The sequence below is a fragment of the Polypterus senegalus genome, chromosome 1, assembly GCF_016835505.1.
Source record: "Polypterus senegalus isolate Bchr_013 chromosome 1, ASM1683550v1, whole genome shotgun sequence".
Taxonomy (NCBI): Eukaryota; Metazoa; Chordata; class Cladistia; order Polypteriformes; family Polypteridae; genus Polypterus; species Polypterus senegalus.
The window spans coordinates 33018607-33038770 of NC_053154.1; the positions used below are offsets into that span (position 1 = coordinate 33018607).

Sequence of the window (20164 nt, forward strand, 5' to 3'; positions counted from 1 at the left end):
AGTTCATAAATGGTGTTTTGCTTCTGACACGTTATGCTTCCCTTTTATTACATTTCCATAACCTAATAACATATCATATTCATTGTTTTCAGAAAGTATTCAGACCCCTTCGCATTTTGCTATGTTGCAGCCTTATGCTAAAACCAATTACATTAATTTTTTGCCCTCATCAAATAAGGCCTTGTTCACACGGGCGTTAAGTTTTTGGATTAAGAACTTGCTCTGAACGTCCTAGACGTTTATGTTGCATTTTGTGGTGGCGATTGATTGACTTCTACACCGGCGCTCGCTTTGTCTTTGTCTAACGCCAGCCTGCAGCCCAAATTGTAGTTTGTGTGTTAACCTGTGGAGGCAGTGTCGGGAACTGGATATGAAAGCCCTTGTCGTTTTAGTTGAGGTGCCTCCTTTCAATATGGACCATTTTGCTATGTTAGATATTAATCTTCTTGTTTTAAAAATACTCATAATACGGCGACGTAGGGAGAGAAAAAATCGCCGCTACTGGGTTCATCCTCTGACTGCACAACGTCGAGTTAAAGGAAGTTTTTTTTGTGCTTTATGAAGAACTGCGAAAATTTCCGCGCAAGTTTTTTAATTACTGTCGGATGTCGGTTTCCACTTTTGATTGTCTGCTGCAGCTGGTGCAATGCCACATTGCACGCCGATCAACCAATATGCTTACTTGGTGTTAGCCCCGAAGAGAGACTACTTGTCACTTTGAGGTAAGGAAGCGTAAAATAAACGCGCAGAAAACGAACTAGAAGCGGTTCCCTTGCGTTCGTTGGGTTTTGAACGCCAAGAAAAAGCTGCATGCAACGCTTTTTGATGCCGTGATAAACGCCAAGAGCGGACAAACGCGACGTCACCAAAGCCCGTGTGAACACTCACATTGACTCCTACGTAGAAAACACTGCCGCTTGATCCGCGCTCACCGGACGCCACTGAACGCAAAAATGCTCGATTTTAACGCCCGTGTGAACAAGGCCTAACACTCACTACCCCAGAATGACACAACAAAAGCAGGATTTCAGGATTTTTTTTAACTTATTACAAATTTAAAAAGGTGAAATCTTCTAATGGTACAAGTATTCAGACCCACAGAAATTTGGCTCAGATGCATCTCATTCTATTGGCTCTCATTGAGATACTTCCACACCTTGTTTGCTGTTCACCTCTGGTAAATTAAATTGATTGGACTAACACACCTGTCTACGTAAGGTCCCACAGCTGACAGTGTCTATAAAAGCAAAAACCAAGCCATGATGTTGAAGGAACTGTCTGCAGAGCTTAGAAACAGGATTGTGCTGAGGCTGAGATCTGAGGAAGGCTACAAAAATATGTGCAGCACTGAAGGATCCCAAGAGCACAGTGACCTCCATAATTCTTAAATGGAAGAAGTTTGGAACAACCATGACTTTTAGATGAAGAGTTGGGGGAGAAGAGTCTTCATTGGTGACCAAGTAGAGTTCCAAATAACATGGGTGGACACAGAAGAAAATTACAAAAGGATAATCATCACTGCAGTGCTCCATTTAATTTGGTCTTAATAGCAGAACGTCAAGACAACACATGGAAGCCCCCTTGGAGTTTGCAAAAAGTCACCCAAAGGACTCTCAGACTATGAGAAACAAGATTCTCTGGTAGTCCAAACCCAGTGAAATTGATAGCTGAAACATTCTCTAAAATAATTTGAGATCAGATACCGAGATAGCAGCAGCTTACCACATACATGGATCGAATGCCTCAAAACCTAGAAGCTTCATTGTGCGTTTTGACAAATTACAATCTAAACTAAATACAATGTTACTTCTCAGACAGAAACAAGAGATTATTTTTGAAAATAACCACATTCATATTTTCCCTGATTTCTCACCTTCAACAGCTGCTAAATGTGCTGCATTTTACAGCATTAAACAGTGCTTATGGAACGTCGAGATCAGATATAGCCTTTTGTATCCTGCTAAACTGAAAGTTCTACATTTTACTTCTCTGGAGGAAACAGAAAAAGAACTAAGAAATGTGATCCTGACACAATGAGACTAGTGCCGCAATGCCGTAATTATGCATCCAATTTTCTTCTCCGACAATTTTTTTTTTACGTTTAATTGCAATTATATATATGTATATGTGTGTATGTACAGTGGTGTGAAAAACTATTTGCCCCCTTCCTGATCTCTTATTCTTTTGTGTGTTTGTCAGACAAAATGTTTCTGATCATCAAACACATTTAACCATTAGTTAAATATAACACAAGTAAATACAAAATGCAGTTTTTAAATGATGGTTTTTATTATTTAGGGAGAAAAAAATCCAAACCTACATGGCCCTGTGTGAAAAAGTAATTGCCCCCTTGTTAACAAATAACCTAACTGTGGTGTATCACACCTGAGTTCAATTTCCGTAGCCACCCCCAGGCCTGATTACTGCCACACCTGTTTCAATCAAGAAATCACTTAAATAGGAGCTGCCTGACACAGAGAAGTAGACCAAAAGCACCTCAAAAGCTAGACATCATGCCAAGATCCAAAGAAATTCAGGAACAAATGAGAACAGAAGTAATTGAGATCTATCAGTCTGGTAAAGTTTATAAAGCCATTTCTAAAGCTTTGGGACTCCAGCGAACCACAGTGAGAGCCATTATCCACAAATGGCAAAAACATGGAACAGTGGTGAACCTTGGGTGGCCGGCCGACCACAATTACCCCAAGAGCGCAGAGACGACTCATCCGAGAGGTCACAAAAGACCCCAGGACAACGTCTAAAGAACTGCAGGCCTCACTTGCCTCAATTAAGGTCAGTGTTCACGACTCCACCATAAGAAAGAGACTGGGCAAAAACGGCCTGCATGGCAGATTTCCAAGACGTAAACCACTGTTAAGCAAAAAGAACATTAGGGCTCGTCTCAATTTTGCTAAGAAACATCTCAATGATTGCCAAGACTTTTGAGAAAATACCTTGTGGCCTGATGAGACAAAAGTTGAACTTTTTGGAAGGCAAATGTCCCGTTACATCTGGCATAAAAGGAACACAGCATTTCAGAAAAAGAACATCATACCAACAGTAAAATATGGTGGCGGTAGTGTGATGGTCTGGGGTTGTTTTGCTGCTTCAGGACCTGGAAGGCTTGCTGTGATAGATGGAACCATGAATTCTACTGTCTACCAAAAAATCCGGAAGGAGAATGTCCGGCCATCTGTTTGTCAACTCAAGCTGAAGCGATCTTGGGTGCTGCAACAGGATAATGACCCAAAACACACCAGCAAATCCACCTCTGAATGGCTGAAGAAAAACAAAATGAAGACTTTGGAGTGGCCTAGTCAAAGTCCTGACCTGAATCCAATTGAGATGCTATGGCATGACCTTAAAAAGGCAGTTCATGCTAGAAAACCCTCAAATAAAGCTGAATGACAACAATTCTGCAAAGATGAGTGGGCCAAAATTCCTCCAGAGCGCTGTAAAAGACTCATTGCAAGTTATCGCAAACGCTTGATTGCAGTTATTGCTGCTAAGGTTGGCCCAACCAGTTATTAGGTTCAGGGGGCAATTATTTTTTCACACAGGGCCATGTAGGTTTGGATTTTTTTTCTCCCTAAATAATAAAACCATCATTTAAAAACTGCATTTTGTGTTTACTTGTGTTATATTTGACTAATGTTTAAATGTGTTTGATGATCAGAAACATTTTGTGTGACAAACATGCAAAAGAATAAGAAATCAGGAAGGGGGCAAATAGTCTTTCACACCACTGTATGTGTGTATATTTTTTTTCCCCAAAGGAGACTGTTTAACATCATATCCTTGGGTTATTGTATTAGGACATATTATTACACGTTATCTGCTTATCCATGGCTACTGTTTAACATCATTTCCTGGGTTTACTCTTTCAGGATGGTTAAAGATTATATTTTATGTTTATGTGTTTTGACTGTATTGTCAATAGATATCTCTATTTTAATCCTTATACACTGCTGCGGGTGGGCTTGTTTTGTTTTGGACATGCTCTGTCTCTAGGTATGTCAGAGGACTGGGACTTTGTGAAGTGTGGTTTAGCCTCACATGAGGAGGCAAAATTGGGGGAAGGGAGAAAGAGACCAAGCTATTTCTAATCTATCCATTTAATCCTTACCATTGTAAGTGCCAATGTAACAATATGCTAAAGTTTACTGAAAATGCACAAAAGCATTTGATCATAATGGAGCATGTAATATGTGGGGGTGGGGGTCTGGGGGAAGAAAGAAAGCTATTTCTGATCTATCTTTTTCATCTCCAAAATTGTAAGTCCCAACAAAACTATATGCTTCATAGCCATAACTCCTGGCAATATGGTTAAAGCTATCATGTGCAATAATGTACAACTTTAACTTAAGATTATAAAATTACAACAAAAGTTCAGAAGCAACGTCTCTCTGACTTAATTAAAGAGGAAGAAAGTATTCTCTCACCTAACAGGTCTAAACACCAAGATAGTATTTTTACAGGAGACTCACTTAATCAGCAAGGATCAGTTTTGGTTGCAAAGAGACCGGACCGGCCAAATATTCCACTTCAACTATACAAAGAAAACTAGAGGTGTGGGATTTTAATTCATAGAAAAATTTCATTTGCAGTATCAGTTGTAGTATCAGATCCTGAAGGGTGATACATGATGGTGATTTTACTTAATTAAGTGATTTTGATAAATATTTACTCACCCAATGTAGATGATGGAGAGTTTATCCAAAATGTAATTGCATCGATTCCTAACTTGAACACTCAAAAAATTAAAATGGCTGGAGACTTTAATTGTGTTTTAAATCCAGACCTGAATAGGTCTTCGGATATGGGGTGACAACACCTAAACACTGCAAAAATAATCAACTTATGAGATCCATGGAGATTTTTAGAATCCATACTTGAGAGCATATTCCTTCTTCAGTACATCATTGTTACTCAAGAACTGATTATTTCTTTATAGATAATAACTTCTTGCAAACACGATACTATTGTTATCTCCGACCATGCCCCTCTGACCATGGAGCTCACATCACTATGTCCCACATACTCATTTCTCAGCTGGCATCTTAATCCCCTGTTATTAGCTGATGAGAACTGTACAGAATTGATATCCAAGTAAATTGAGTTTTTTTAGAGACAAATGCATCCTCAAAGGTTTCTGCAGGAACACTCTGGGAAACTCGGAAGGCATTTTTAAAAGGACAGATTATTTCATATCCATCCATCCATCCATTATCCAACCTGCTATATCCTAACTATAGGGTCACAGGGGTCTGCTGGAGCCAATCCCAGCCAACACAGGGCACAAGGCACAAGGCAGGTAACAAACTCTGGGCAGGGTGCCAGTCCACCGCAGGGCTTATCTCATATCTCTCCCACAAAAATAAATCAGAAACCAAGAAGGCATCAGAGTTAATCAATGAAATTACCAGAATAGATCAAGAACATACCAGGGGCCTCATGTATAACGCCGTGCGTAGAACTCGCACTATAACATGGCGTAAGCACAAAAGCCGAAATGTGCTTACGCACAGAAAAATCCAGATGCAGGAATCTGTGCATACTCCAACTTACACGTTTTTCTGCTACATAAATCCTGGTCAGCGTGAAAAGTAACGCTCAGTGCACGCTTTATGTAACGCCCAACTCCTCCCAGAATTATGCCTCTTTGAATATGCAAATGAATATAAATCGCCCTTAAGCTCAGCCTTCTGTGAAAAGACAATGGGAAAGGCACGGGGGAAAAAATAAGAATTTCAGCGAATACCAAGTGGAGGCAAAGGAAAAACATACTATTTGTTCAAAGAAACCGTGGTATAATTAACAAAAGGAAGTTGATCGAGTGACATAGCGTGTTGGAGAAACTTGAAAGCTCACGTTCACAAAATCGCACAGTGCCGGAAATAAAAAAAGAAGTCACATATCATAGTCGCCGTAAAGTTGTAGCCCACTGTCTGAGTGTCATATGAAAGTTTATTAGGGTACAGAGAAAAAAAGGCACACAGTGGGGAAAAAGCACGAAATGTCAACTTCAATCTCGACATTTCCACTTTAATCACGTAGTTTATTTTGTCATTAAAGTAGAACATCATACTCTTCATCTTAAAGTCGTTTAATTAACCAGTTTCTCAAATCACATCGTAATTAAAGTAGCACGTTAAATGCTTTGTTTTGTATTTGATCTTCTATGTGTTTTGTGTGTGTGAATCACTACTTGCTTCTTAAACCGGCTCTCTTCCTCCAACTGGACACTGAATCCATTACATTTGTGATATTACAGCTCTCTGACTAACTAAAATACTGAGATGTATACGTGATATCATTTTTATGATGATAGGAGTTAAAGCACGTTATTAAACATGGGTTTCACAATAGCGCAGTGACTGTGTGCGACCTTTGATGAAATAATTTATTGCAGAAGTACTCATGGGCGGCTCTATGTTCAATAGAGAAAGTCCAATGTCAGTAAGGTAGCTTATGCACGGTGGATGGCCACATCCGTTGCAGACACTGCATAGCCGCCTCGTGCTCATGACACAAGCATTTAACTTTTGCCGAAATTTGTCACTGCGTTTTTAGGTGTGTTGTTATTTTCTCTATCTGTTTGATATTCAATATATATTGGCGTAGCCACCACTGCAGTCCTTGCTTTTCTTTCCCCAAATACCCAATCACCACACAATCAGTACTGTAATAGAAGTTAAGCCATCTGTAAGCTTAGAGCGTCAATTCTTCAAAACATTTAAGGAACATTGAAATATCTTCTTACTACATGTTTAATTATTCTATCCTTCACGACACTCCCAGTGAAGAATATAGATTATTTAAATGAAGTTAAAGTTTTACCTGTATAATATAATAAACATATTTTGCTGCATTTCATCTTAAAAATGATATTGTCATCATATGTAAATACGCGCTTTATAAAGTGGCTCAGGTTGTGTAATATTATAACTGTAGTGCAAGTTTACAGTGGGGTGATTGTACTTATAAGTACAAACAGTTCTACAAGGAGCAATTGATTAAGTGCATTTAACGTTCTTGGGATGAAACTGTTTCTGAACCGCGAGGTCCGTACAAGAAAGGCTTTGAAACGTTTTGCCGTGGCTGAGACAGCGTGTCCTTGAAGCTGTATACCGATAATTCTCTTTCCGATCAGCTGCTGCTGTGATTTACACTCAGATACAGTGATATAAATACTCCGAGTGGTGCAGTGAGAGTAATATGGAAAAAGATGATCCGCTGTGGCAACTCTTAACGGGAGGAGCTGAAAGAAGAAGAAGAAGAAGAAGAAGGTGCAGTGAGAGTAACAATGCTAAAGCAGTTATGGTATTTGGAATACTATGGCTATTCCCTGGACCATTATATTGTTACAAGTTAATTACAATCAGATGCATTACACTAATAAACAATATGCGGTTAGTTTCAGTGTATTTATAAAGCCGCGTCAGGAAAATAAGGTGTAACCACACAGGAACAGTAGCACTGCTTTGACGCTGGGTGCCGCCAGTCTGCAAAACCGAGCGGAGAACTTGTGTACGACAAGGTATGAGGTACCGTGGAAAAGTGCGTGGCTTTACGCCAAGTGTAGGTTTTATACATCGCGATTTGAACGTGGAAAAGTTCTTGCGCAACATTTCTGTGCGTATGCACCATTTATACATGAGGCCCCAGGTCTCCATAGGAGGCACTTTTTAGGGATAGACAACAAAAGAAACAGAACTAATTTTTAAATCGCGACATCATTAGTATGAACACAGAGAGAAGGCTAATAAGATCTTAGCTCAACAAATCCACAAGCAGGAAGTTTGCAATGCAATATCAGTAATCACCAACACAGACAGAGAATCATTGGCCATAAAAATACAATGTACACATTTAGAGACTGTTATACGTCCTTATATTCTACTCAGTTTAAAAAATATAAGACACAATTTTAAGCACTTTTTGGTGCATTACACATACCACAGCTAGATACTCTAAGTGCAGAGGAACTGGATAAACCCCTGACACTATTAGAATTACTAGACACTATAAACTCACTTTAGAGTGGGAAAGCACCATGTCCTGATGGCTACCCTGCTGAATTTTTAAAAAAAAAATTTCAATCAAGTTATTTCCCCTTTTATTAACAATGTTTATAAAATCCAGGGATAATAAAATTCTGTCTCGAACCTTTCGTCAAACATTAATTAATTTGGTAATTTGGAATAAACTGCCAAATTATGCATTGGGTTGTACATATTCTTCATTATTTTTGTACTACTTTAAATTATTTCAGAATATGAATCTTCTCACATTTAATTTTGTTCAGGCATTTAATTATATATTTTATTCACATCATCACATTTTATATGAGTCTGTCTTTCCCAGGTTTATCACAGCTAGTGATACACATTGCTAGTTACACAACTGCCATTACTGGAGACTAGTGAACATGAGAGAGGGAGAGGAGGTTAGGAGCATACACTGATACAGCGCATTGCCGCACCCACCACACGACAAACCAACTCAGGATCCAGATTAGGACCCGATTGCAACCAGGCAACTGGTGATACCTCAACACCATACTAGTTCAGATGGAGTGGAACAGTGTGAGGTTTTTTATGGTGGCTTGTGTGCCAATTCTGGCACCAACCCCCAAGTTATTCCCTGCAGGTTGGAGGGCCTACATGCAGGGTCGGATGAAGATTAACATCATACCCAGGACGGAGCAATTGCAGGTTAAGGGCCTTGCTCAAGGGCCCAACAGAGCTTGAATTTTAAGGGATTCGAACCGGCAACCTTCCAATTGCCAGTGCAGATCCCTAGCCTCAGAGCCACCACTCCGTTGTACATGCACTGAACATAGTGAACATGCACTGCTGTTTAATGCAGATAACTCATCCTATAGAAGAACACGAACAGCCAATGTTTCTCATCTGAACTTTGAAAGAGAGAAATGTAAAAAAAAAAAAAAAAATGTACGAGTTCAGCAAACACATTTCCCTAATATATAAAGTAAAATGTCTGTTTGTTTGTCCAGTATGGAAATCCACACTGTTGACCATACCTCCGCCAAATTTTGTACAGTTTCTCCATTTGTAATGAAGAAGACCACTGGCGAGGTTTCATTCCGAAATGTAACCACACCTGCGCTTTATTAGGAGAATGCCCCTAGGAGACATTTTTTGGGACTTGGCACAAGTATGCACAGTTGCTTTCAACAAGGGGTTTAGTCTGTGAAATTTTCCCCCCTGTGGAATTTATTTAGTGACCACATCTGCAATTTTTTCACTCCAGGCAATGACGACTACTCCTGCTAGTTACACTATTAAGATTTGATTTTACCTATAAAATATTGAAGGCCAATATTTTTATTATGGGCAATAAAATTAAAGGAATGTGTTTTAATAAACATATGTGCTCTCCTTCCCCAGTTGTGCTTTATACTTTTACAAATATGTTCAAAATAAGCAAAATACTTTTCTCTGTAGAGCAAAAGGCTTCCAGCATTTTATAATACTAATGAAACATGACCAACTGATGTAATTTTGTGTTATTGTGTCTGCAGAAAGACATCACTGCTAAACTGGTCAAACTGTGTTCAGTGATACCTAAAACATGAAAATCGAATGCAACTTCACAGTCAAAAACTTTGATTCTGTCAATATTTTTTCAATTTATAGATATGTAATACGTATAGTTTATGTACAGAAAGTATAACTGCCATTTTCTAAACATTTCAGGAAAATGACAATGGCTGGTATTTTGACTTCAACTTTAAGAGTTTTCGCTTTTATATCCCACTTAACAACAATTACAACCTTTATTTCTATAGGACATTGTCATACAAACAATGTAGCTCAGTGTGCTTTACAAGAGGTCAAAGAAGTAACTGCATGCAAAGAAGAAACAATTCAAATTACAGCAGAAAAATGCATAAATAGTAAACAAATAAGAGAAACAAAGCACACTTATATAAGACAAACATATAATTAAGATTCATTAACTATATAATTATATTTGCTTATTCCACATGTCAATTTCTGATTAGAGTCTAAGCATTTTTACCTCTTAAAATAGAGTTTCTTTACAGATGAATGCTTCAATATCTCACATTATGAAGCCCATGCAGAAAACCTGACAACGATCTGGATCACAGATGGAGTAACTTAGCTAGTAGCTAACCCAAGGAACTCCATCAACTAAATGGCCACCCCTCATTCTTAAAACTTATCTTCTTATGACTGGTTAAACTGAGATGAAGCACACACGGTGATTAACCATTTTTAACAAGAGTTTGGTCATGCAAAGCCTGCTTTGTCTGCTTATTTTGTTCCAACTTATAAATGTTGATACATAATGCCCAAACTTCAACATTACCTAAATATTAAATGCTTATACATGGAAAGAAAGAAGGGAAGCAAACATAAGCTTTTTTTTTTTCCGGATGACGGAGTCTGTAGAACTTACACAGAATTGCAGGAGACAAAGGAAGTAAACAAAGCTATTAAAAAAAACTACTTTGATAAAAGCAGTGAATGGGTTTGACATTTTGATTAATTACAGTGCCCTCTATAATGTTTAGGACAAAGACACATTTTTCCTTGATTTAGCTCACTGCTCCACAGTTTAAAATTACAAATCAAACAGTTCAGATGTAATTAAAGGGCATATTGCAGACTTTCATTTAAGGGGATTTGCATAAATTTCAGTCGCACCATGTAAAAATGGCAACATATTTTTTACACAGCGGATTCTCTCAGGGCACCATCTCTGGGATTGTGTCAGGGATGACCTTCTGAAATCTCAAAAGTTATGAGCCACTCTATTTCTTGGAGAGATGAACCCGACAAACTCTTTTCTTTGTGAACTTGAGAGATGAGATCCAGTTTGCCAATCTAAATGCTAAGCCATTCTGAAGGCTGAGAAGCAGCCATCACTTCAAGAAGGAAACTTCAGCATTTACACTCTTGTGCCAGAAGAGTAACGCTTCTCCCTAAGATTCAGATGGCACAGCAAAGGACCTAACGACAGAAAGCAAGCTGAGGAAGTGACAGCGCAGCTCTGGCAAGGATCACGCAGCAAGTGCACGGCAACACATGAAGAATCTTCCACTTGAACTCGGGAGCAACAACAAAGCAACAACTCCACACAACTATTGGAAATCATCCATAGAGACTTGGTATCGTAAAACTATTTATCTGTGTCAAGATTAAGTAGAACTCTAAATACCAGTAAACAGCCAGCCTATGTGTTCGTTTGTCTGTGTCCAGTCTTATATGTCAACATACAGTATATATGCAGTTATTGTATTTCTATACAATTTATCAATAAATTGTATTTTTCTGTTTCTTAAATTGAGTTTGCTTCAGTTATCTTGATATAAGTCTAAAGGTCAGAGACCCAACTTGTACAAAAGAGAAAGGTAAGGTAAATAAAGGAGGTTCATGCCAAACTATTGGATTAAAAAACAGTATTGCCAAAGGCAAAACTAATAATTAATTAACCAAGTTAAAAGATTTTCTTTTTCAAATCCCTCATTATTATGGCATGCCCCTGGGTGGCTGTCTTAATGATTATTAATCTATTAAAATTATTACATCTGTCCTGACTTCGCTTTTTCTTACAGATCAATAAGCTTAGCAGAGTTAATAACAACCTACAATTCCTCGTAGACTTAAGTGACTAGCACCGTAATTACTGGTATTTGCCTCAAATTAAAAGGGTTGTTTCACCACAATGGAAAATGACCTGTGCCTGCTTAAAGGAAATGTGACAAACAAACCTAATGAATGAGAAGCTGAGGCAAAGCACATACTGACACTTGTATTTTATTCAGCTCAGCGCTCGGCCCAGGAGCTGCCAGTTGTGGAGTCCGGCAGCATTACTTCCTGTTCGGTGGAAGGAGGAGAAGAGCTTGTGCTAACTGGTGCCAACTTCCTTCCGGAATCAAAGATCATCTTTCTGGAGAAGGGGCCAGGTAAGGAACATTTAAGGCACAGTTTAGTGATATTCATGAAAAATGCATCTCAGCTATTTCTGAACTTCATGTGACCCTTTCACTGTTATAAGGGTATAAGTGAGGGCATTGGTTTAGGTTTTTATGTAACGATAGGGTGGTCAAATCAAACATTGCTATTTAAATATAATTCAAATTCATTGGAAAAATTTCATATTTGAAGTGAAAAGCTGACATTCAATTTTAAAAGAAAGGTTATTTGTTTCACCCACACTAATTATGGCATCAAGTTACAGAATGCCATGCTAAGAAACGCTAATTTTCTGATTTGTTTTTGCACTTCATATACAAGATCAACCTTTTCCTAATTTTGAATGTCATCAATAGTAAAATTTACAGCCAGACCCCTTTACACTTCTTTTTTTCTGGCCCACTGCCCTGCACTTTGATTCTACAGGTGTACTCAGAGCATTTTTCTGGTGTTGTGTCCCACAATTAGTCCTTGTCTTACTTGGCTGATGGTTTGACACATAATACCTAAAACAATGAGGTGTAATTACAGATATTCAGGCCACTTTTATTAAAATATTGCTGCAGCTGTAAAGGAGAAAAAAAAAGTAAACCACATGTGAGGACAGAGACTTGATACTGTGACAATCTCATTTTTCCAGATGAGTCCACAGGTTTATTCTCCATCCATCCATTATCCAATCCGCTATATCCTAACTACAGGGCGCACACACACACATGCCCACACACTAAGCACACACTAGGGACAATTTAGAATTGCCAATGCACCTAACCTGCATGTCTTTGGACTGTGGGAGGAAACCGGAGTACCCAGAGGAAACCCACGCAGACACGGGAGAACATGCAAACTCCACGCAGGGAGGACCCGGGAAGCGAACCCAGGTCTCCTAACTGCAAGGCAGCAGTGCTAACCACTGCGCCACCGTGCCACCCCAGGTTTATTCTGAATGTCACAATTTAAATAAAACCCGCATACTTACTCACTTCACTCGCTGTTTCACTGTGTGGCAGTCTTACTAACTAACTCACACTCCTGCTGATCCTTGTCAGGACAACGACCCATAAAAGCAGCCTTAAAACGGAGCATAAATCCCTAGGAGCCACACATGAAAACTGCACTTCGCAGCATTATTATTCTTTTTTTTAACTCTCGGTGTGTCTGCAAAGTATAAAGCACTTATGACAATGTTATGTGGGTTGTTTTGTAGCACTCAACATGTATCCTGCACTATAAACGTATTGTGAAGTGTGTTGCTGCTGCAAGGACAGTTTTGAGGAATGGGAAGCAGGGCTGGGGTGGAGACCAGGAGGAAACATTTTTTGTGAGTGTGCAGGACAGTGACAGGGGTGAGGGATAGTGCTCTGGTACTTAACAGGCTAAGTGGTTTAAGATGTTGTCACTTAGGATTTTGATGGCTCTTATAGTTAAATAACAGTTGCCTGACTACTGGTATATATATATATATATAGATATATATATATATATATATATATATACACACATATACACCAGGGACGTTCAAAAAGTTCCCGCACTTTTTTAAAACTCTACTAAGAATTTCAAAAACTAATGACATTACTTTTCATCATAGTCACCTTCCTTTGCGATGCAATTTTCCCAGCTTCATACCAACTTTTTATGGCCATCAGCAAAAAATGTTTCTTTTTGAGCGCATAGCCACTGATGCACCGCTCCTTTCACATCATCATCATATGAAAATCTTCTGCACTCTGCATCTGTTACAATAGTACAGCCATTTTCAAATATTTCAATCCACTCATAGACGACTCTATGAGAGAGAACTTTACCCCCATACTGAGCACACAGACGGAGATGACTTTGTGCTCCCGGCACACCTTCTGCCCACAAGAAGTGTATGACAGAATGCTGTTCCTCTTTGGTGCAATTTATAAGTTTTGAAGCCATCTTCACCACAGGGTGACAACTCTTATACTAAACTGTAAGGGGAGCCGGCTTGCCAGACAGAACTAGTCACATGACACTCTCAGACATGACCAGTTACTACTCCTCCCACCTTCACCATTTCTAACGAAAATATAAAAGTGCAGAAACTTTTTAAATATCCCTCATATATATATAAATATTTTACAAAGTACTTGCTGTTTGTGCTGTTGCTGTGGTCATGACCATAATCATAAAATATATACAAACATACTGAGAATCATTCACCTAACCTTGAATATATTTGAATATTTACTTATTTTTAACTTGAATAGTTGAGCCTTATTTTATGGCTAATTTGATACTTTGAGACACCATCTGATTCACGATGTAATAAGTGGTGCATACCCCATCAGCAGTGTTACTTGAGGTTTCTATATTTCAGTCCCCTGAACAGTCACCATTCAATTTATGGCATAATTATGGGGTGTTAATTACATTTTATAATGCATGGTCCTCTTCCACATAACATCCAGGGTCCATATGATTCATGGTATAAAAGGAGGGGCACAGGCAGGCCACTTTAGGTTTTTTGTAAATATGCTGTGCAATGCGACTATTTAATTCACTGTGGCGTGTGGAGGGGCATCACTTTAGGTTTTCAGATTCCAAATAAGTAAAGGTATTAAGGGAGATGCATAAAAGGGGGATCATTTTTCATTTTTTAGGCGACAGTCCTCTATCACTCAGTACCAACCTCCTTCACATCCTTGACAGAACAGGAGACAGGCAGAGGACATCACTTTATGTTTCATGTGGCATTCCTGTACAACATAACCTCCAGTCATGGACTTATAATAACAAAGTGCATAGACACGGGGTCTGTAGGACCCAGCTTTTTGTCACTTTTTGAATGATTCACAAAATAAAATGGTATTTGTATGAGTGGAGTATCTCCCTCGGTTTTCTGGGAGTTTTAATGTCGCACGGGTTCCAGCTTCTACAAGATAATGTAAATGCCCATGGCATGAGAGTTGATTCATGTAAACCCAAGGCATTTTTATTAACCTGCCTGTTTATTGTCATTTTCACTTTTGGAAATCTCTTAAAAGTAACACTTACTAGAACATGAAAAGAAATCCTGACCGAAAAATTCTGGTATTATACTCTCAGATGCTCGAAGGGGCCAGTAGTCTGATGCTGCCAAATTAAGTTCAGGGTAAATCAACAACACTACAATCTATAGACATTGAACTTTTTTGTGAATAACTACCCAAGTCTTAATTTTAGTAGCTCTTGGCAGAAATTATGAGCAATAATATGATAAGTGTGAACACCAGAGGTCGCTGTTATCCCGTTAGATCCAACAGACAGACGCTGACAGGGTAAAAGTACCAAGAAGTATTCTTTTTACTCTTTTTTTCCTTCTGTAGTGCCTCCAAAGCACCCCAACCACAGCAAACAGGCAATACAATAATAAATAAACACAATACTTTTCTCCACTACACCTTCCCAGCAAGCTCCGTCACACTCCTCCCAACTCCGGCTCCCTTGCTGGGTCTCCACCAGTCCTTTATATAGTTCTTGACCTGGAAGTTCTCCTGCTCTTCTTCCCACGTGACTTACCAGCACTTCTGGGTCAGATGGAGAATCTTAAGTCTTTAATCAGCCCTGAAGTACTGCGGGACTTCTGTCCTCATGACTTCCAAGCACTTCCAGGCTGTAAGGGAAGCATGACTCCCCCTGGCAGCACCATTGGTACCCAACAGGGCTGAGAAACTGGACTCCAAGTCCCAGGATGTCCTGCGGGAATCCGGGGAACCGCTGCACTTCAGGGAAGCTGCCATCTAGAGTTTTGGAGGAGGCAGTGTCCTGAAAAAGCTGCCTTCCCTTATTCTTTCACTTCAGGAGCGTCCCGGCCGGGATAAGCTGCTGGTTGTCGGCCACACAAGATTAAAGGTTAATGGGTTTTGAGTTACATGCTTTACTCAGGGACTTCTTAAGAAAGCATAAGTGACTTAATGGTGATCAGCAGAAACTGTATTAGGATTCTGAATAGATACTCTACAACTAAATGACTGCTTCCATAATCATCTACTTACTCAACAAACTTTTTTCTTCTACAGTGTTGGAGGAACTAAAGTTTATTCTGTTAGAAATACATGCAAAGAGAGAACTTACACAGGACAGAACGCCAATCCATTGCAGTACATATTAAACACATCCAGGCAGATTTAGGGATGGCAAGTGACCGAACTGTACATGTTTGGTCATTCGACGTAAAGTGCAGTACCTGAAAATAGAGAGAACAGACACACTCAACACTGATGACACTACAGCTACTTCCCAACACAGCTAATAATGAAATAAATAGTATAGAAATGATATTTTAACAATATTTCTACTTTATAGAATATTATTTGGTTTACTGCACATGTTTAAGGGAGTGGCAGGCTATAGTGAGTTTATAGCAGCAAGCGATTTAGCTTAGATCATGTTATTCTTATGTAAGTGATTTCAGTTTTCCAAGCCAACATTGCAGTATACAAATACGACATTATCAAAATAAAACAAGAAAATGAAAATTACACATAAAACACAAAACAGAATACAGTTTCTAAACATAAATATACATGCAGTATACATTCATTCCTATAGATTTTTTAAATTGGGTTCTTACATTTCACATGTATTAAAAAATAAATGGTTTCTTTGTCCATCCACTATCAATCTCTCTTTATCCACTTCAGGATTATGGATGTTTGAGCCAACTCTGGCAGCACTGGACACCTGGCTTTGGTTAAGAAAATGATAATGCAAGAATATTTTAAACCAAAGTTACCTGAAAATAGAAAACTGTAAAACAACTTCAGCCAGCACAGATTGTAGAGAAAATAAATCTCTGATGCTAATATATGGCATAGCATTTGCATGGAATCTGACCATTAACTAAAACTCCTCTGAGACCAAAGGATTCAATTACTGTGAGTTAATGTGATGATGTGAGTTCACTGCATGCTCCCATCGTCCTTCCGGGAGCCCTTGAACCCTACACCATCGGTGATGTTACCAGTGAGCACGGCAGTGAAGCACAACAAATGGAGCAAGAGGATGGTGTAAAAAGTGTCAAGTGCTTTTATTAAAAACAACAAAACAGTGTCCAAATTAAATAAAGTGCAGTGCTTTTCAAATCATTAAATAAATAATCCATTAAAACAGCTGTGAAGTGGAGGTTAAAAATTCAATAAATAGAAAAACAAAATCCTTTAAAACAATGAGGTTAAAATAATGTTGGAAGCAGTCCATTTAAAAATCCAGAGCCCATTGTCTTTTACCTGGCGGATCCCCTGCTTCTCCCATCAGGCTTCTCAACAGGGGAGTCGCCCTTCCTGCAGCTGGCCTTCTCACTACTCAACTGGTCTGGAGGTTTCCCAATCCCTGGCTTTGGTTGCGCTCTCCAGACCAAGACTTGGCTTCCCTAATGACCAGGACGCTTATGTCAGGGAATTCACCGCCCAAGCCTCCCGACTCCCACTGCCTTCTTGGCCTTACGCGGCCAGCTGTCCTACTGCCGGTCACTCCCGTTCCTCCATAAAATGTTCAGCGGGAGCGACCACTTCCAACTGCCCTAGGTGTTGGCCAAACACCCCTGCTAGGGCTCACTGTCCAGCTGCCTACGAGCGCTCACTTGCTCGTGCTCGCTCCCTCTTGCTTTTGCTCACACCGGCTCTCTCTCCTCGCTGCTTCCTGCAACCTCCGTTCTTCCTTTTCTTTACCCATCTTCTTCTCCTCCTAGCCGCCTCGTGCTTCTATTTATAAAGAGGACGTGGCAGCTGTGGCAATCAGCAGCTCCCGGGAACAATTACGGATGCGGACGATTTCCCACCTGTGCACTTAAGTGAGAAACTCCCACATCAGTAGCACCCCAGGAACCGCTTCAGCCACACAACAATGCCCCCTCGCTAAGCCGCGAGTGCGGCGATTATTTATTTTAAAACTGGCCTCTTGACATGAGCTGTGGACCCGCTATACCACAGTTAAGCAGGAAAACCCAGTGTAAAATTTCAAATAAGATCATGTGAAAGTTGTGGTTTTTTTAGAATTTAAGAGTTAAAAAAAAAAGAAATCAGTGAATGTTATCATTGATGTAAATACTGGCCTGACTCTGATCCCTTCCTTGTATTTTTTATTTATGCATTACATCTTTCATAAAAGTCTTCTTGTATATATTAGGCAAAAAAATCTGTAAATTCACATTAGCCCAGACTTGCCAAGTTGCGTGATACACTAAATATATTTGAATTGATTTTCATAAGTGTTTTTTTTACATTTTTTTATTTACTATTTGGCTTATAAATAAATAAAAATAGCCTCTCCAGTATAATGCCAGTTTCCAACTGACTTGTAACCATATAGCAAGGTGTTTTCTAACCTGTATATACAGTTCAGAATCACAGGTTGCTGGCACTTATTCTGGCACCACCAAGCATTATAAGCCGTCAGTCCACCTCACACATGCTTACTTGTACAAGGCCAGTTTAGGCACCAAGACTGACACATACAGCACATCTTTGGGATACAAGGGCCAGGATATGAAGCCAGCACTCCTGTCCATTATGATCATGTATCCTTCTATACTGTCTTTGCCTGTTTTGCTGTTTACTGTATTTTTCTGAGTTCACCACGTGTCCTAACAATTTTATTTTGTCTATGATTGACAGATGGAAAGCTTCAATGGGAGGAGGAAGCCGTGGTAAATCGAGAGAAAAGCAGTGAGGTTGGTCATGAAATACAATTATTTCTCTTCCTAATTAGTTATAAAAATGATGGAATTCTTTTCAACAATCCATACAGTAACATTATGTTTTTAGTTTGATTGTAAAATCTCTGTTACAATTTTCATCTGTTCCCACTTCTATGTGGGCTCGATATACTTGATCAGGCTTCTCCATACAGCTCTGTCCTGCACCTCCTCCCCAGTCAGACCCTTCTCCTTCAGATCTTCTTTGACTTTATCTATCTTCTTCCACCTTGGCCTCCCTCACTTTCTCTTCCCCTGTACTTTAAGTCCCATCACTCTTTTGCCCACATATTCATTGTCTCTTCTCATCACATGTCCATACCACTATAACCTACGTTTCTGCACTTTCTCAGATATCTCTCCCACTATTGTTGTACCTCTGATTGTTTCATTTCTTATTCTGCTGTTTTTTGTAACTCCACATATTCATCTCAACACTTTAATTTCTATTACATCTAACTTCTGCACTCTCTTTACTGCCCATGTCTCAGCTCCATACATCATTGCTGGTCTTATCACCATCTTATAAACTTTGCCTTAATTCTTCAATCACACAATACTTCTGATACATTCTTCCACTTGTTCCATACACACTGCACTCTATGGGTTATCTTGGCATTCTGCATCTAATTCTCCATCTTGGGCTACCACTAATCTTAGATATTTAAATATATCCACTTTTTTCAAAAGCTCTCCCTGTATGAAAATAGATAGATGGGTGCATTATTATTATTATTATTATTAGTAGTAGTAGTAGTAGTAGCAATAGTAGTAGTAATTGGCAATTTTCATTTGTTTACATCATTCACTCAATGCGAAGTAAAGCACAATGACACCTTTTATTTTCTTACTGAATAGATTACAATATACAAGGTTTTGAGGCAACTCGTGCACATGTAATGCAGAAACGGGAGTTATCTGTGATTATATACACACCAGCAAAGAAACACAATCCTAAAACCTTTATGTGAGACATCCATCCAACCATCCATTATCCAACCCGCTATATCCTAACTACAGGGTCACGGGGGTTTGCTGGAGCCAATCCCAGCCAACACAGGGCGCAAGGCAGGAAACAAATCCCAGGCAGGGCACGCACACACACACACACTAGGGTTAATTTAGAATCGCCAGTCCCCCTAACCTGCATGTCTTTGGACTGTGGGAGGAAACCCACGCAGACACAGGGAGAACATGCAAACTCCACGCAGGGAGGACCTGGGAAGCGAACCCGGGTCTCCTAACTGCGAGGTAGCAGCGCTACCCACTGCACCACCGTGCCGCCCCTATGTGAGACATCTTTAATGTAAAATATTAACAGAATATTAAATGAATCCTAAGATTCATTTAGAAGGAGAGGACAACAATTTATAATGAAGATCTTCTGATAAGATAGATAGTGATTTAACAACAACAACAACAACATTTATTTATATAGCACATTTTCATACAAACAGTAGCTCAAAGTGCTTTACATATTAAAGAATAGAAA

At 39.3% G+C, this 20164-nt stretch overlaps 1 protein-coding gene across 1 annotated transcript in view; it reads left to right on the top strand.

The window, feature by feature from the left end:
* Positions 1 to 20164, top strand: part of nfatc4 (nuclear factor of activated T cells 4) — a 184966-nt gene that overhangs the window by 140856 nt on the left and 23946 nt on the right. Inside the window, exons 6-7 of the mRNA XM_039745718.1 lie at positions 11819 to 11959; positions 18593 to 18648. Coding sequence (XP_039601652.1) covers positions 11819 to 11959; positions 18593 to 18648 — 197 coding nt within the window. The remainder of the gene's footprint in view (positions 1 to 11818; positions 11960 to 18592; positions 18649 to 20164) is intronic.